We start from the raw sequence: 20,000 nt of genomic DNA, 5'->3' as shown, positions 1-20,000 counted from the left end.
GTTTAGGGTACTGTAGTACATGCATTAAGAGTTCTGTACATTAAAGGGTAGTTTGTTAACAGTACTACGTACAAGGGAAGGTTTTAAAAGTCTGAATATACATGTTAAATAAATAGGTAAATACAGTATGGTGTCACTACTTCGCGGATTTTCACCTATCGCGGTCGGGTCTGGAACCTATCTACCGCAATAAACGAGGGTTCACTTATATATATATATATATATATATATATATATATATATATATATATATATATATATATATATATATATATATATAAATACATATATTCATATATATATATATATATATATATATATATATATATATATATATATATATACATATATATATATATATATATATATATATATATATATATATATATCTATATATATACTGTATATATATATATATATATATATATATATATATATATATATATATATATATACATGTATACATATATATTTACACACATATATATATATATATATATATATATATATATATATATATATATATATATATATATATATATATATATAAATATATATATATATACATACATATATATTTTTGGGCTGAGGCCATGTTGTCCTGATGGAAGGTTCCTCTAAGTAGCTTCCTAGGATATATTTGACTACAGTGATATTCCCAGAGAAATTAACTTAAGGTCTCCAGAATTCTAACTCCTGGCGCGAATATCCTTAAAGTTTCCTTTTATGATATCGCATATCAGGACGTACTCTTGACACGCCACATAGCAATCTGCACCCCGCATAGCGTTTACGCTTCGAGGGGGAAAAGTGGCAAAATAAGAGGAGCCGTTATAAGGTTCCCTTCCTCTGTTACTGTTTGAGTACTCAGATGGTGCCATAATTGCCGCCATCTTTATTCGTTTTTCTATAACGATCTCGCTCGGGGGTTTTCCCAGTGCTCTCTCGTAATTTGGATTTATTATGCAATCTCCAGCCTCTTCTGCCTCTGGAAAGTTAAGTATTTGATTATTATGCTGTATAAATTTAGCTCTGGCCGTAAAATAAAAAATTTTAATCGAATTAAACTAATTTTTTGGCAGAGCTATTGCCTGGACTGGAGGCGTCTTCGGCACTGTCGTTCGTAATGCATGAGTTATCTAGTTAGCCAGAACAACTTTCCCGGTATAACAGCCTAAATGAAAATAATTAGCTATTTAGTCTTCATTGCTAGGAATTATTTATATTATGCCAATAGTATTCACTTTAGTTTCGGCGAATTAGGTAGCTGATCTTGTTTACGTTAGGCTTCCTAGCCAATAACAATAATAATTTTAATAACAACAACAATAATAATAATACCAATAATAATAATACAGCTTTACGTACGCTATTTTACGCTTGTTTTGTTGTAGGATGTCTCTCTCTCTCTCTCTCTCTCTCTCTCTCTCTCTCTCTCTCTCTCTCTCTCTCTCTCTCTCTCTCTCTCGTACGCTTATTCAAGATGTGATTTTTGCAACAAAGAATATTATTGGATGCAGTACTACGTACGTATACATACAAAAGATTCATGGAAAAGAAGCACATCCATTACATTTGTAGTACAGTAGTAGCCATCAGCAGCCTTACACCATTCTAATATGGTATGACTTCATCTGATTTGCGTTTCATGTTCGATTTAATTTTACTACGTACTGTATACAGTACTGAATTATCGTATGATCACATTCTCTTTTCGTGTTTTATTTCCTTCTGTGCTGAATTATATGTCATATGTAATGCAATGAACAATCAGTAAGAGCAGATATTACTAATTACAGTATTAATGGAATTACAGGTAACGAAATATCGTATTTGGGGTCTTCAGATATCGCGGTATTTTCGAAATTTCCGGAAAATCCGCGATATGTATATATATATGGGTTATGAAAAAAACCCGCGAAGTGGTGAATCCGCGATGGTCGAACCGCGAAGCAGCGAGGGCTCACTGTACATCCAGGTTTCACGAGGAGGTTTGACTGTCCTTCCTCTTAGTCGTCTCAAAAGATCTAATGAGATCTGAGAGATCCTTGTTACCTGACACGCCAATGTGTCGGTTACGAAAGACGGAGGCTAGTATACTGCAGTAACCCTTGATGGAAGGCCCAGCTAGCTTCTTTTTTGTACGCAGATACAACAGAAAATTCTGCTATATTGGCTATAGAGGTATTGGTAGAGGAAAGCTATTATTACTGAACCACACTCTAAATATGACCCACTTGGATTAGTAAACCCTGATAGTGGTAATGATCTGGGGGTATCTACCAGCCACTCCATCATCTCTGCAACCCAATGTCTCATGGGCCAAAAAGGAGCTATCATGGTATCATGGTCATGCGTATGTTGGGAGAATCCCTGAATCTTTTCAGGACTCTAAGATCTTGAATGGAGGAAAAGCGTATACGTTTAGACCTTCCCAGTTCAGAAGAAAAGCATCCATTGCGACTGCTTCCTGGTCTGGTACTGGAGAGCAAAATACCGGCAACCTCTATGTCATTTGTGAGGCGAAGAGGTCTATCGAGTGTTGACCCCACAACATCCAAAGGCTGGTGTACACCTCGAGGTGTAGGGTCCCTTCTGTAATAGGAACTTGCCTTCTTCTGCTGAGCAGATCCGTCCTGACGTTTTTTCCCTTTCTATGAGTAATCAGGGCTTGGTGAATGGCCACTAGCTCTTTGATATTTATGTGTCATTTCCTCTAAAACTCTATCCACAGACCCTTTTCGAGAATTGTATGGGTCAAACAGGGACGAAATCGACCTCTTTAGTTCAGACAGACCAGACACTTGAAGCGCGTCGTGTGCGCGAACTAAACCGTGTGCTGATTGCTGCGAGGGATCGTCAACCGTAGTCGGGTGACCACCAGGGGAAAGTCCTTGCGACATTTCCGGAGTGCCTTGAGCATGATCTGAACCGATTATCATCCCCAGAAAAATGAAATTCTGTGAGGGTGTTAGTTAAGATTTAGCCAGGTTACCATCAAACCTAACTGTTGCGTTAAGGGCATTATCCTTTGAAAAGCCTCCAGACACTTTACTTGTGATTCTGCTCTGAGTGGTCAGTCGTCCAGGTACAAAGAAAATCCTTACTCCCTTTATGTGAAGCCATGGAGCCACGTTGGACATCACCCGGGTAAAAAACGTAGAGAGTCGTGCTCAGTCCAAAACAGAGTGGTTTGAACTGATAATGGTCTCGAGGAACACGAGCCTTAGAAATTTTCTGCGGTCCGGGTGTATCGAGATATGGAAATACGCGTCCTGCAGATCCAAAGACACTATCCAGTCTCCCTGTCTGTTGCCTGTAAGGACTGACACTGAAGTTTACTTAGATGACGAACTTGTACAATGGACTGACGTCCAGAACAGGTTTTCATCCCCCACCGAGCTTTTCGGAACTAAGAAAAGTATGTTGTAAAAACCCCTCTGAAGAGGTGTCCTCTACCATTTCTATGACTGATTTCAACAGCATAAGGTTCACTTGCTCTTAAAGAGCTGCTGCCTTGTTTCCTGAGTGGACTGTTGTCAACTCTAAGGGTATCGACGACATGGGAGGCATAACACGTCTCACTTTTTTATTCTGTTTGTTGTCTTGAGAATCTGCGAGTTTGACCTCCAGTTGCAATCCTCTGAGTTCCCCTTGAAGGGGCTCTCCCACGAAAAAGCTGACGAGTGGGAAGAGCCTCCTTTTGTATCCTTGCTAAAAAGCTAGCTGGGAGGACTTATTTAGTAGTCCTAGAGAAAAAATCTTGCGCAGCCTGTTAATCTCCGAACAAGGGACAAACCTGAAGATAAGAAAGAACAACACATAGTCCTCTTTTTAAGAACTCCCGCCGTGAAAAGGGGCGGAAAGTTCGATGGGGCCATCCCTCCCGGCCTTATCCAGACAGGCAATCAGATGCATCTGAGCCTCGTTTTTAGGGTCTGTGGCTTCTGCGAGAGTTCCGAGAGTCCAGTCCGTAAGGCTGAAGACTTCTGTTGTCTAAAAGTTTCCTTCAGTCGATGGTCCATTTCAGAATTGGACCACATAAACTTCGACTTGTTCAGGGTTGACCTGAGTGAGGAGTCACCAAGTCTGGAGAAGTCTCCATGGGACGAGGCAGGAACTCCCAAACCAATAACTTCCCTCAGACGAATACCATAAACTAGATCTGGAAGCCAGTCGAGTTTGAGGAAAAGAAAAAGGAGGCCTTCCCTAGATCCTTTCTTTTGGACGTCCATTGGTTGAGAGTTGAGAAAACTCTCTTAACCGATCTAGCCAGGACCATCTTCTTGAAGGAGGATGTTTTCGGGGTCTGCCCTTCAAAAACTGAGAGGGCGGGCTCTAAAGAATAGGTTGAGAAAAAAAATTCTGGATACAAAGATGTTAACACTGTCAGAATTTTTTTTTTTTTTTTAAATCAGCTGTCTGTAATGAATCCTGAGATTCATCCTCTAATTCGGCTAATGGAACATCGATTCCCTGATTCGAATGAGTAGGAGACAAAACCGCGTCATCCTGTCAGTTATTGTCTTCCAAAAATAATTCATCTTGTCCTGAAGAAATCTCGTGAAGGATATCGTCCAGTTGCAAAGAAGCATCAAGTTTATGTACTGTAAGTCTCGAGGGAGAGACAGGTTCCAGCGCTTCCAGCATAAGATCATCATGCTGTAAGGAAGCATCAACATCTGTAAACCCATGCGAGGGAAAATCTTGATCGCATGCGTCCAGCATGTGTTCAGCATGTTGTATGTCAACAGCGTGACGCGAGGGAGCGTTAGTTGCGCGTTCAGAAAATCGCGAAGGAGAGATAAAAATCTTGTCTATCCTGTTGCGAGGACAAGTCCCGACTATATGAGTCCATCATGGGTCCAGATTGAGACTGTTGTATGTTTCCATGAGAGGTATCAGACTAATGCATGCATCCCGAATGCCGTGAGTCTGCCGCGAGCCGTGAGGAAGCGTTAGTATCGCATCCAGTCAATCGCAAAGAAGAGACAACTGTTTGTCTATAGTGACGTGGGACAAAACCTGACTGCATGCGTCCAGCATATGTCCAGACTGCTGCATGCGTCCACTTTGCTGGGATTACGACGGACACGAACAGACGCACCCTCCACTGCACTGACATTGAACACTAGCACTTTTAATTATTTCACATTAGATCTTAATAGACCTTTCCGTTGCGAGAGCTTATACTCTTTCGTCAAGGGCTAGAAAGAAAATACAATAGAATATATGATTAATATTAGTATTCTCAAAATAGAAATATAAAATAACGATACAAGTAATTGTGAAAACAAAAAACGATTGTCAAGAGTATTACGTATCGTAGATTGACTGCATTGCGTCATTATATGTGCCATTGAACACTAGAACTTTAAACTATTTCACATTAGATCATAATAGACCTGCCTGTTGTGAGAGATTATCCTCTTTAGCCAAGGGCCAGAATGAAAATACAATAAGATATATGAATAATATTAGTATTCTCAAAAGCGAAATATTAAATAACGATACAAGTGTTGTGAAACAAAAACGATCGTTTAATATCTGACATCTCCCTTAGTAATACTACGAGCGTAAAATGACTGTACGCTTGAGAAAACTCTAAATCGAAAATTGACTAAAGGAAATATACTAATAGGACAAATATATACTTGAAAATAATATATTTCCTTACATTATAAACATACTTATGCTTAGTAAGCTAATATTTTAAAAATTTCTTGCAAGAAAAGAAAATAATTCACATAATGCAAGTCATACTAAGCAGATTACATCACAGGATTGTGACATCATCACGATGGCAGACTGAATTCCTTCAAGGTAATCACATTCCGCTCTGCTAAGAGTTACGTCACAAAATAGTGACATCACAATGTTTAATGTAGAAAATGTCTTCCTTCCATATAACTTTAAGAGTTGTACGTTAATAAAGTAGGGGGAAAAAATCTTTGATCCCTCAATGTACGAACATGGAAAGAAAACAAATACATATATGCTCCCTGCTAATTACAGTGCGGGAAGTAAGAGCAGCTCGAAAGCCGGTCTAGCCCAACACCCAAAGTTTAACAACAGAAGAGCCATTACTGGGTCTGGACATCTTTGCTTGAAAATCAAGTTCAATTAAACTGTCCAAGTTGGACCAGCAAAAAAAAAAAAAAAATCCTATACAATATCTTCGATAGTTGAAAGGCAGCGAAAGCCATTAATAATAATCACACAAAAGGTACTTCACCAAATTGTAGAATAAAGTAATATATCCACGAAACGAACTCCCGAGGTGTTGACTCGATCAACGACAGAGAATTTCTGAAGAATGTTGGGAATGGTTCTGATAACCTACGAGTGATGGCGCTCATGTATGACCACCTACTGTCATGGCGGCGATCGCCACGAATTTGAATTTTCTGTTGTGCCGCGTCGAAACGCGAGATTTAAGCTATATATATGTAACTACCAGGGAAGTTAAATAATTAAAAAGCGTGGTTTATATTCCAGTCACGGAACAAAAAATAATTAGAATGAAACTCAAGCATAATCTCTACAATTTTGGAAAACAGCAAGGAGGGCCCATGTACAATACAGTCATGATTTTACATGACCAGCATGATGGCTCCGAATCACCGTTATAAGTAAATGCACAAGAAAAGAACCCCAACACATTTTGTGATCTTTTTAAGGATGCTACAACTATCTTTAATAATGTGGATAATATTTATGTGGGACAAGAACAAAAAAACAGCCAGAGGTCATACAGTAAAGATGTTACTTCTGAAATTGAGTGCGTGCTAGCTAACACTGTATATACAGTACATGAGACTTTATTTTCTTACTGTGATGAGATCCAGTCATTATATAAAAAAAGGAATTAATAAATGCTGCTTTTCTTTGTGTAGTATTCATTACACCACAACAATTTATTAAACAACAATGGGAATAAAATCACTGTAACCAGGAATGCAAATGTGAGATCACTTCTGACCACAGAAGCACTGGTGCCACAGAAGCAAAGCAGAATAGATTGCAAGATCACACCCAAAAGAAAACTGTGTAATTGCTTGAGAAGACCTAGCGTAAACCAAATCAGATAGGAAACAATGCAGTATACAGAAGGGTGCTCATGTCCATAAAATTGAAATAGAAGAACAAACTGGAATGAAGCAGGAATTCTTGGGTGGAAAACCCATAATTGGAGACTCCTTGGGTGGGGAATCAATTAACGTTATTTCTCAGAGGTACCACTGTATCCTAACACTTACAAGGGTCTGGTTCTTAATGGAGTTGTCCATTAGTCACCACATACACAAAATATGATCCAGCTATCTACTGGAGGCCTAAAGACCTGTGCATATTTGCTAACCTACCTTATCACCTTCTTCTTCCCCAAAATGTTTAATGCAGAAATATGCTATGCTAAAGAAATGTTTTTGTGAAGGAACAAAAGATAAACCATGCATGTTAGCTATACATTTTGTACTTCTTAAATCTAATGATTCCTAAATCCACCGTATTGTTGACTATGATGAGAAAGCAATTGGTAAACACTAAAGCAACTTTTGCCTATTGAAAGTAAGGGTAAAGTTAAAGAGGAGTAAAGAAGAGTAAAGTGTGTAGCAAGAAAATAAAAAGTGAACCTTCCTTGGTGAAATGAGGTCTCGATTAGCTTATCACTACACCATATTTGCTTATAAGAGAGGAATCAGCCATCTTTAGTAGACCTATTGGATGTCACAAAACAACAAACCATGGAAAAATAAACAGTTGAATTGTCGTATGAACACTAAGATGTTGTTTTAGATAATCACAGAGAGCTTCGTTTATTGAAAAGGATGCCCATTATATGCTTGAATAGATATAATAGTTTCCAATCAATTTTATTATAATTACTGTACAAGTCCTACAAAATCAACTGAAAGAAACATTAAAATTTCCTTTTCCATTTGATATTCAAGACTCAGATAAAAAAGAATAAAATACTATCATATCACATCAATGCCGACTCAATAAAGTAAAATAAAATACTATCACATCATATCAATACAGTACCTTGGTTGCTAATGGAGGCAATCTCATCCAGTGATGAATCAGAATCTAAGGTAAGTGATGGTGATACACTGCGACCACTGACAGGGCTATGTGGATGAAGGAGAGAAACTTCCTCTTCTTCCAGGGTGCTAATGTCATCATCTGTATCCATTCCACCTAAAATGGGCAAAATTATGTACTAGACTACAGTATTCATTAAACTTAAACAAACTGAATAACCTTCTCTACTAAATAAAATATGTGACATAAATGTAAAGCAATTTCCTGTTGCATGCAATCATATACACTTTTCTTGGTTAATCTGCAGTTTCAATGGTATAGGTCCCACTTCCCCAAGAAACCAAGCTTCAATAGAAGAGCTAAAACAGGAAAATCTTGACAGAGAAAGCTGAGGGATTCCATGAACTCCAAAGAAGCTCATAGGTGTTTTCTTAAATCACTAAAGGATGGTGCACATCTGACACATATGTTACATAACTGCTGAATTCATAATACATTTCCAAAGTTTCTATTGCTGTTGGTACAAGAAGGTACAAGAAGGTTCCAGAAGTGAAGATGATATGACAAATTCATAAATAATTTGTATTTTTCCTAATGATACAAACCTTAGCTATTTATTTAGGGGTATTACTTTCTGTGAAGCTGAAATGACAAGCCATTAAAATTTAGCGAGGGTTAACTACCCACACCGCTAGTTAGCGGGGGGCAGGGTGGGTAGCTTGCTACCACTCCCTCTCACACACCATTGATTTAGCTCACTTTGCTTGGAGGTAGGACTTCAAGGGGGATAGGGCTGGTGGGCAAGTTTGTATAAATAGCTAAGGTTTGTATCGTTAGGAAAAATGCAAATTATCTACGAATTTGTCATTTGTTCCGTAACTGGAATACAAACCTACGCTATTTATTTAGGGGTGACTCACCCATTAGGAAGGGTGGACGTCCCTGCCAGTCTGGCTTTTGGCTTTACACGGGGGCTCCTTATCTGAGTATGTTAGTACTCAAAATAAGGAGTCCTTGCGCCTCGCTAAAACCTTCCTACACAAGGTCCTCAGCCTATGCAAGCTTTGTGTTGAAATATTTAGAAGTGTGACTGTCTAGGTAGTTATTCCGAGTCTTTTTGTAGGAAAAACTGTTGTAACCAAGACTTTCCCAATACCACCTCACCAGGGTATGAGGATGCAACAGTATTAGCTTAATACTAGGTACACAAGGGAGCATGGTTTACCTGCAGTGGTTTGAGGTCAGCTTATGCAGAGAACCCAGGATGCTGCTTTCCCGAAGAGAGGAAAGGAAGAAGAAAAGAATACGAGCCAGTCAAATCATTTCATTCACGCAGACTAAAACCGGGTAACAGTGCCCTCAACCTTCTGCTACTTGTCCTATAAGGAGCTTGAGGTATACAATCAGCTGTTGTGCAGCCACCACAGGACCGTTAAGAGATCGTATCGAGTTTCCTATGGGTCACGTCTTGCAGGAGAAAGGTTGTGAAAGTCACTTGGAGCATTCACACCCTTGCTTGTAAAACCTGCATCACAGAGTAATCTGCTTAGAAGGGCCAGGGGCATAGCTATGCCCCTGACATCGTGAGTCGACATGTTGGATGAAGATCTGGATTCAAGGCGTAATTGATGACTCTGTGAATCAAGCAGAGATGATGTTTTGGTGATCCTCCCTTTGTCTCTTCCAGTGCTGATGACAAGAGAAGGGACCCAGGTGGGCTGTTGCCGTTCTCTTAAGGTAGAGCCTCATACCTTACCCTGGGTACAGTAACAGATGATCTGGATCATCAGTTACCAAGTGGAGACTTGTGTAGGATCCGTCACCTCTGAAGACTGTGTATGGCGACATACTCAGGGACGAAACTGAATATTGCCTTTCACCCTTCTCATTAATGGGCAATGTCGAAAGAGACCATGAAGTTCCTTGCCTCGTATGGCCGCTGTCAAAGTGTGTAAGTACACTGTCTGCTAAACCAGGTGAAAATTTGTTGCCTGGTGAAGTGGAACATAAGGAAGTCTCCTTAGAGACCGGAGAACTTGAACCATGTTCCGAGAGGAAGGTCTCAATTCCGACTGGGAAAAGGCAAGTTGTAAGTCCCTATGAGTTAAGAAAGATGTAGCGATGAGAGGATGTCCCTTTCTTTCAGTTTGAAGGGGAGGCTTAAGGTTGAGTGATCGTCTTTACCTGTTGAAACTGAAAAGGGGAGTCTTTTCCTCTTGCATATACTCGAGATTCCACTATTGCTGGAATAGAGGTATTAAGTGGAGAGATACGCTTTCCCATGACACCAACCACAAAGGACGTTATACTGCCTGGTAGACTGATGGTGAGGAATTCCTCAGATATCTAGACAACCTTTTTGCAACTTATTGCGAAAAGCCTCTGAGGGAGAGGAGGTACTGGGTAGTCTCCAGGCGTACAATCATAGCCAAGCTATAGCTTGTGGTAGGTGTCGACGTGTGGTTGTCTGTGACGTGGAGAGGGTTCTCTTGGAGGCTCTATCAGGAGCTGCAGAAGGTTTGGAAACAATTCTGCGTAATGCCATAGCGGAGCTATGAGAGCCCTTGAGAGGCTGACCGATGTTCTAGCCTTCTTGCGTACCCTTCTCCAGACAAAACAGGGACAAGATATAAACATTGTTGTACCCACCGTTGTTAGCATGCTTCTTGCAAGAGAGCCTTGGGGTCTAGGACTGGGGAGCAGCGGAAGCCTGAGGTTCAGGGGAGTTGCGAACAGATCCCTAGTTGGAAAACCCCGTAAAGTCGGGACTTTGTCAGCTACAAGGTGATCCAAAGACCATTCAGTACACCTTATCTGAGATGCTGTACACAGATTGTTGGCGAGCACATTCCTCTAATCTGGAATGAAGTGGGCTGATAGTGGTCCATCTTAGTATTTATACTGCTAGATTGGAAGAGGCTGCGAGCAAGTTCCTTCTTGCTTGTCGATGTGAGCCTCTATGTGGTGTGTGGTGTTGTTGCTCATCACATCACTGAGTGGCCCGTTAGGAACTGAGGAGGCTGTTGAAGGACCGGAAAGTTGGCCTTCATATCTTAAGAGATCTAAGTGAAGTTACTTTCAGACTCTATCCAGAGGCCTGAGGTCGTGTGGTGCAGCTCTATGGTCCCTCTTCCCTTCTATTGATGTGTCTAAGCACAGCATCATGTCCGAGGGGTGGGGAAGGATGAGAAGGTTATACCACCCCGTAGATTCTCGACTGACAGCCATCCCTTGAGGTTCGTCCAAACTACTGGTCCCATGGGGGTCAGAATGTCTGGGGAATCAAAGGCCTGATTCCAATCGGACTCAAGTCACTCTGGGCTGGGAGTTCTTCTCGTTTTGAGAAAGGGTCTTGTGACTTTCTACGCCTGTCGTTGATGAGAAGATTTTGTGGAGATTGGTGTCTACATTCATTCCCAGATACACCAGTCTTCTGAGAGGGAAGAAGGGAAGACTTCCACATGTTTACCTTGATCACTGGATCTTGGTAAAAAGACTTCAGAAGTTCCGGCGCTAATGCAAAGTTGCCACCGAGTCTGCTAAGGTCAGTCAGTCGTCCAGAAACGGAGGAGACAGAAGCTGATCCTGTGAGAACAGGCTGGGTGTAGTGGAAAAACCGAAGCACGGTGCCTTGAACTGTTGTTTCTTATTTGTCTAGACTGAATCTTCAATCCTTCTTAGATGGATGGTTTAGGCCTGAAATTATACGTCCTTTAGGTCCAGCGTGCAAATGAAGACCTGAGGTCTTAGCCCTTGTCCGAACTCCAACATGGTGTGGACATCGACCCAAAGGGACAGCTCCTTGCGGATCCTTTCGCATGGGAGATTGTTGACGCTGGGGTCTTGACTTGTGACATAAAGGATAGGACGCGATACCCTGTGAAAGGATTCTTCCCTGGGAGAGAACTCCTTCAACTGATAGAAGTAAGGCAACGCTTAACCCTACCATGCGCCCTGATGGGATTGATGCTATTCCCTAGAGCAGCATCAGTCTGGTGAATGTTAATCAATGGTTAACATCTGGGTATCATGGTTACTGTGCAGTTGGGGAGCGCTCGCAAGTAGTCACCTGTCGACAATCCGCTGATGAGGGTTGTCGATCGTTTGCCGATCACTTTAGTGGATTGGTGTGATGGCGAACGGCCAGTAGCGAGAAGTGTGCTGTATGCCTTTTGATCTAGGGAACCATGGGCAGAGGTTGACTAGTAAGTCCGAGCCACGAACTGCTGGCGAATTGTCGATGATTGGTGAATCGGTGGTCTGTGAGCCGAAGATGGTAACTGACAGGCAGATGAAAGTTGTCTGGTCAGTCAGCCAAGGAAGGTAGGCGATAAATGAGTTGGTAATCTGCTTGGAGAGCCCTAAGAGACAGCAGAATGGTTTAATGATAGTCAGTTGGTGATGGTGAGCCATTGATGATCAGCGATCGATCGCGGACCGGTGATCAGTGAGCTAAAGATAAGTAAGCTGACGATTGGCTGGTCAGAGATCAGTATGTTGACAATTGGTTGGTCAGAGATCAGCAAGCTGACGATGGGCTGGTCACAGATCAGCGAGCTGAGGTCGATGATCGATGAAAGATGAGCTGCCCATCGGCGATCTAGTGATCAGCAAGCTGATGAATGGTTATTGACTAGCGATCGGCACGCTAGCAATCGGAGATCGTTAGCAATTGGAGAGACTAGAGGTCAATGATCAGAGAGAGATGAGCTAGCAATTGGCAATCTGGTGATTGGTGAGCTAGCAATCAGCAAACAGTGAACTAGCGATCAGTTGGTTGATGATTTCTTGTTTGCTGACGGTGGTACTGTCAAGAAAAAACTCCTGAAGAGAAAGGGACCAAGGATTCCCTGTGAGGAGTCTTGACTGATGGCAGATACATTCGATTCCCCTTGGAAGATGGAATCTTTGGGATCTTGAACCCTTCTGTGAAGCCTCTTCCTCTTTTCCCGGCGGCCATGCTGTTATGCGTTTGCAGGGAGAGGAATGGGGCAAAGGTGACCTGTCAGAAAGTTTTTATTCTTTTTGCCTATTGTGCGAGTGTGCAGGAGAGTACTGGAGCGAAGGCACACAGGATGATGCTGGTGCTCAGTTTCTGCTGAAGCGCAGTTTTCGGTGAATGTGCAGAAGAACGCTGGAGAGCAGGCAAGCGCTGGTGCGCAGGTGAGCGCAAGCTCTTTGGCAAGAGCTGGCGCATTGGCGAATATTGGATCTGCGAACACTGGTGCGCAGGTGAGCACTGGCTCTTTGGCTAGAGCTGGCGCATTGGATCTGAGACCGCAACTGCGCAGATGAGCACTGGATCTGAAAGCGCTGGATCTGAGAGCGCAGAAGAGCGCTGGCGAACAAGCAAGCGCTGGCTCTTTGTGAAGAGCTGGCGCATTGGCGAGCGCTGGATCCGAGAGTGCAAGTGAGCAGGAGAGTGCTGGAGATGAGAACGCAAGTGCGCAGGAGAGCGCTGGCGTGCAGTAAGGCACTGTAGCGTTTTGCGCAGTCTCCCTAGAATGTGCAAAAAAGGGCAGGTACCAGGGCACGCGATTGCGGGCGAGAACTCACACGTAGGAGAGCACTGGTGAGCGAGCAGAAAGCTACTGCCGCGCACGCGCGGGAGACATCTGGCCCGCTCGTGCGGGAGACTACTGGCGCACTCACTCGGGAGACTGCTGGCGCGCTCGCGCGGGAGACTGCTGGGATGCTCGCGCGGAAGACTGCTGGCGCGCTCGCACAGAAGACTGCTGGCGCGTGCGCCGATGACTGTTGGCGCGCGCACACGTTAGAGATCTGGCGCGCGCGGAAGGCTACTGGCGCGCACGGAAGAATGCTGGCACGCGCGGAAGCAGTGGCGCACAGGAGAGAGCTGGCACGCAGGCGAACGCTGGTGCGCAAAGATCGTTGGCGCGTAGGAGAGCACTGCCGCGGAGGACAATGATGGCGCGCACGCAGAAGAGTGCTGGCACGCGGAAAAATGCTGGCGCACACGGAAGAATGCTGGCGCGCGCTGAAGAATGCTGGCACACGCGGAAGAATGCTGGCGCGCGTGGAAGAATGCTGGCATGCGCGGAAGAATGCTGGCGCGCACGGATGACTGCTGGCGCAAGTGGAAGTAACAACGTGCAGGAGAGAGCTGGCACGCAGGCAAACTCTGGTGTGCAGAGATCGTTGGCGCACAGGAGAGCGCTGGCGCGTAGGACAATAATGGCGCAAGCGCGCGGGAGCGTGATGGAGCGCAGGAGAATGCTGGCGCGCAAGAGAGAGCTGGCGGGTAGGAGAGCGCTGGCGCGCAGGCGCAGGAGATCATTGGGCGAGCAAGAGACAGAAGTTGTGTTGCGCCGGTGATCGTAGGTTGGTTGGTGCGCTGGCAAACGTTGCTCTCTGTGGCGAGGTTGCGCTGGTAGGTCGGCAGGTCAGCTGGAAGGACGATCAGGAACTGGGATGTGCCCTTTAGAATGGCGAACATCCACCGATGGAGATCGTGAACAATCCACAGAAGAGTCCAGGACCGAAGTCCACGGACTAGCTGCAGCGTTGTCAGGTGAAGGTCCAGGAACAGATGACGCCCATGAGGGCCGGTGGACCAGCAAGCTGACCTTCAGCAGTAGCAATCCTACGAAGAGGAGTCTCTATGAGTGGGCCCTATTGCGAACGAGAGAGGTGATCACTTTGCAGGAGAGACTTGCCTAAGACTATGCTCCGCCCCCCATTGATTGATTGATTGATTGATTTGAAGTTCTCTGGCATCTCCGCCCACGAAGGAAGAGACTCAGCAAGGGGGGAGCGTAGCCTAGGCGAAGACACCACAGCAGTCGGAGTCGATGAAGTGATGAAGATGCAGGAAGTTCTCCCTCGGAAGAGAGAAACAACCTCACACCAGGGGAGGAAAACTCTCCCTCGCGAGGGAAAGTTGTCCAACCCCTAGAGGCGAACCTCCTGGTAGCATTCTAAGATGATCTGACGAGAATGCTACCTGAGGAATTGTAGACGGGGCTAGTTCCTTGAAGATGAAGTGCTGATCAGTTATTGCCACGGGCGTACTTCTAAGAGATGGGATGACGCTCATGATGACGTCCTCTGAGGGACGGCAGTGACAGCAGATTCCCCAGGCATGAACAGAACAGCTCTGCTTCGTTGGCACTCCTATTCGAACGAAGAAAACTGCATCGCTAACTGAGGAAAAATAAATTATGTAACAGAAAATTCCCTCGGGAGGAACACCTAGTCCGCGACGGGAAGAGGGACCACCAAGGGAACAAACATAAAATGACAAATTTGTAGATAATTTGTATTTTTCCAAACTATACAAATCTTAGCTATTTAATAGGGGTATTACTTTCGGCGTAGCTGCAATGACGAGCCATTAGAATTTTAACGAGGGTTTACTACCCCATCGCTAGTTACCGGGGGTAGGGGAAGGTAGCTTGCTACGCCCCCCCCTCACACACACCTATGCTTGAGCTCACTTTGCTTGGAGGTAGGACTTCAAGGGGGATAGGGTTGGCGGGCAAGTTTGATTAAATAGCTAAGGTTTGAAGTTAGGAAAAATACAAATTATCTACGAATTTGTCATTTGTTCTGTAACTAACATACAAACCATGCTATTTAATAGGGGTGACTCACCCATTAGGAAGGGTGGACGTCCCAGCCAGTACTGGCTTTTGGCTTTGCCCGGGGGCTCGTTATTTGAGTGTGTTAGCACTCAAAAATAAGGAGTCCCTGCACCTCGCTAGAACCATGCTACGCAAGGACTGCGGCCTACGCAAGCTGTGTGTGAAGGTATAATGAAGTGTGACTTATCCTAGGAAGTTGACCTGAAGTTCTTTAGATGGAAACTTTAGGCTAGGACTCTCCCAATACCATCGCGTCAGGGTATGGGGACGTGACAGTATCAACTTTATACTAGGAACACAAGGAAACATGGTTTACATGCAGTGGTTTGAGGTTAGCTATGCAGAGAACCCAGGATGCTGCTTTCCCCAGGAGAGGGGAAGATGAAGAAAAGAATAAGGCCCAGACAAACCTTTTCATTCATGCAGACTAAAACCGGGTAACAATGCCCTCAACCTTCTGCTACTTGTCCAATAAGGAGCTTGAGGTTTTAAACCAGCTGTTGTGCAGCCACCACAGGGTCGATAGAGAACGTATCGAGCCTCCTGTGGGTCACGTCTTGCAGGTAGTGGGCTGTGAAGGTAGTCTGACGCTTCCACACCCCAGCTTAAAGAAACTGCGTCACTGAGAAATTCTTTTTGAAGGCCAGAGACGTAGCTACGCCCCTGACATCATGTGCTCTAGAGCGACGTGACGGAGGAGGGTCTGGATTCAGGGACAAATGAATCACCCTACGAATCCATGCCGAGATGGTGTTCTTGGTGACCCTCCTCTTAGTCCTCCCTGTGCTAACAAATAATGCTGGCACCTGAGGACGGACTGCAGCCGTTCTTTTGAGATATAGCCTCAAACTCCTTACTGGGCATAGTAGGAGATGGTCTGGGTCATCTGTTACAGAACGGAGACTCGAAATCTGGAAGGAGTCGAACCGAGGATCCGCTACTCCCGGACTCTGAGTCTTAGCAATAAATTCAGGGACGAATCTGAACGTTACCTACCCCCATCCCTTTGAATGGGCGATGTCATACGAGAGACCATGAAGTTCACTAATTGATTGATTGATTGATTTAAGGTTTTCAGGCATCCTGACATCTAAGGTCATTGACGCCGATATCATTTAGTTTATATATACAAAAAAATTAAAGATTATTCAATTAAAACCATAAAAGTTGGATGTCATTATAAACGTTAGATAGTTTTCAGAAGACCTGCTTCTGAAAAAAATCTAAAAATGTCACTTGCATAGTATGACACATCATGTCCAAGAATCTTGGCAAGGATGAACCTGCCACCCTCACCTTGAGCCTCAAACAAATATCTATTCCTTAAGTTATTATAATTGGGGCATTCGGTCAACAAATGCCTCACTGTTAGAGGTACTAAACAGACTTCACAATAGGGTTGGTGTTGGCCCTTCAGCAGAAACTCGTGTGACAACCGAGTGTGACCAATACGGAGACGACTAAGAGAAGTCTTCCATTTTTGGGGCATCATGTTATACCTCCAAGGAGATATGGCATTTGTTACTTCTCTCATTTTATTGCCATCTAGACTATCCAAGTGCTGTTGCCATTTATTACAAAGCAATTTCTTGATGTAAGGTAGGAAATCGTTACACGGAATGGGATATCTTCTTGGCAGCAACTTGGATGCAGCATTCTTTGCCAGTGAATCTGCCTTCTCATTCCCAGACATACCTATGTTTGCTGGAACCCAACAAAATCTAACTGTTATACCTCTCCGTCCAATAATAAAAAGCAATTCTAAAATCTTTAAACCTAGAGGGTTGCTAGAATTAAAAATTTCTAAAGCTTGAAGGACACTCCTTGCATCACTAAAAATTGTAAAATTACCCTCCTTCTCCAATGCTATTTTCTGTATAGCGGTTAGTATGCCATACAGTTCGGCAGTAAATATGGAAGCTGTTAGAGGAAGTGCACCTCTACAATTAGAACCATTACTATGTACTCCAAATCCAATGCCAGCATCAGATTTGGAGCCATCAGTATACATAAAAGTCGATCCTCTATGTTCTTCAACATGTTCCAGAAAAGAGACATGGCTTCTAGGTCAGTCATATTCTTCTCAACTCCAATAATGTATTTACAAAAAGATATCTCTGGTAATTTCCATGGAGGTGTTGATGATACCTTGAATGGAAGTACCTTACTTCTAATTATATCCAGACTGTTTAATAATCGTTTCACCCGAAAGCCATAAGGTTGAGGAGATTTTAGGTGCAACTCAAAGTATGATGAGTGTCTTACAAGGCTTGCAGTCTGAAAGGCTAAAGAGTTAGGGAGTCTTTGCAATCTAAACCAATACCGAATAATGGAAGACATTCGGTAAAGGTCTAGAGGTAACTCTCCAGCATCAACAAGGAAACTTGGGATAGGTGAGGTTTTAAATGTTCCTGTAAACAATCTAATACCTGCATGATGTATTGAGTCTAATATTTTCAACAGGCTTGGGGTGGCTGAAGAGTATATTTCACATCAATAACTAATTTTGGAAAAAATCAAGGCCTTGTATAATTTTAAAATAGTATTGCAGTCTGCCCCCATGATGTATGGGACAATACTTTTAAGATATTCAGAGCCTCGAGACATTTAGCTATTAACGCTTTTAAGTGAGAAACCCATGTAAGCCTACAATCAAATATCAAACCTAAAAATTTAGCTTCACTTGCACATGGTATCCATTGACCTTTAATGTATATATCCGGGTCTGGATGTATTCCTCGGATACGACAAAAATGGACAATGGTAGTTTTACTTGTCGAGAACTTAAATCCATTCATGTCAGCCCACTGGATAATTTTGTCAATAGAGAGTTGGATTTTTCTCTCAACCATTGCCATTCTAGTGCCAGCAAATGATATTGAGAGATCATCCACAAATAAGGTTAAGAGAACATCTTGGGGAATGACTGAGGATATCCCGTTAATTGCTAGTGCAAACAGGGTTACACTCAGCACACTCCCCTGAGGAACTCCTTCCTGACACTTACTCTCTGATAGAGTTTCCCCCACTCTCACTTGAAAAACTCAATGCGAAAGAAATGACTGAATAAATAGTGGTAGTTCTCCTTTTAATCCTAGTTCATGAATTGTTTTAAGTATACCATATCTCCATGTGGTATCATATGCCTTTTCAAGGTCAAAAAAATCTGTCACATGGTGCTGTTTGGAAGCAAAGGCTTCGCAAATACAGGACTCAAGTCTTATTAACATATCAGTTGTTGAGTGCATTTTTCTGAATCCACATTGAATCGGTGATAAAATACCCTTCTTTTCAAGGTACCACATCAACCTTGCATTGACCATCTTCTCCATGATTTTACATAAACATGAAGTCAATGCAATAGGTCGATAGCTTGCTGCTAAAAACTTGTCCTTACCAGGTTTTAAAAAGGCTAAAATAATGGCTAGTTCCCAAACACTTGGGTAACTATGATCATGCCATATTCTATTAATAATACTTAAAATAAATAACTTTGTATTGAAATGTACATGTTTAACCATTGCATATGGAAATCTTTCGGGTCCAGGAGCTGTATCGTTGCAAGTAGCGAGTGTGGAATCAAGTTCTCTTTCAGTAATAGGAGAATTATACGAATCTTCCCTTCCTGTTGCAAAATTTAAAATTTTCTTTTCTTCAATGCTCCTGTACTGGTGACCAGGAGCTGCTACACTCTTGCACGATACATTTGAAAAATGGTCAGCCAGGGCATTGCTAACTTCATTTCCTTCAGTCAAAAACTGACCATTCACTTTCAACACTGGTGGTGGGTTCAGGGTAAATTTGCCTGCCAACTTTTTTATTTTCCTCCATACAGAAGATGGTGGTGTTCTACTATTAATGGAGGAAACAAAAGCCACCCAAGATTGGCGTCTAGCTTCTTTCATGGCACGACGGAACTCTGCTCTACACTTTTTGTATGATATCAAACTTTCATCCGTATGGCGTCTACGCAATCTAGTCAGGGATTTTCTGGTGGCTCTGTGCAAGGCTGTTAATTCTGAGGACCACCACGGGACTGGTCGTCTTTTGAATAGTCCTGTGGTTTTGGGAATTGAATGGATTCCTGCTGTATGGAGAGTTCCATTCAGTAGGTCTATGGCATCATCAATACTTTCAAACTGTTCTGCTCTCCCTTCAATTTCACTTAGCTCAGAAAATTTAACCCAGTCTGCCTTGTCTAGATTCCATCGTGGCAATCTTTGCAAAGGCAGACCCTTGTTGGTGTTTATAATGATTGGTTAATGATCACAAGTATGCCAATCATCTAATGTCCTCCAATCAAAATCAAGAAGGCAGTTAGAGCTTGCGATTGAAAGGTCAATGCATGAC

At 43.0% G+C, this 20,000-nt stretch overlaps 1 protein-coding gene across 6 annotated transcripts in view; it reads right to left on the bottom strand.

Moving 5' to 3' along the window:
• The window catches only part of Snx21 (Sorting nexin 21), a 435,957-nt gene that overhangs the window by 246,374 nt on the left and 169,583 nt on the right, over nt 1-20,000 (bottom strand). For all 6 annotated transcript variants that reach the window (XR_011044485.1, XR_011044484.1, XM_068373793.1 and 3 more), the window contains exon 2: nt 8,047-8,202. Coding sequence is in view for 4 of the 6 variants with exons in the window: in XM_068373793.1 (XP_068229894.1) it covers nt 8,047-8,197 (151 nt within the window). In the remaining 2 variants the exon portion in view is untranslated. The remainder of the gene's footprint in view (nt 1-8,046; nt 8,203-20,000) is intronic.

This window comes from Palaemon carinicauda, chromosome 5 (genome assembly GCF_036898095.1).
Source record: "Palaemon carinicauda isolate YSFRI2023 chromosome 5, ASM3689809v2, whole genome shotgun sequence".
Lineage (NCBI taxonomy): Eukaryota > Metazoa > Arthropoda > Malacostraca > Decapoda > Palaemonidae > Palaemon > Palaemon carinicauda.
Note: the sequence above shows the minus strand (reverse complement) of the source record. Positions and strands in the feature narration are given on the sequence as shown.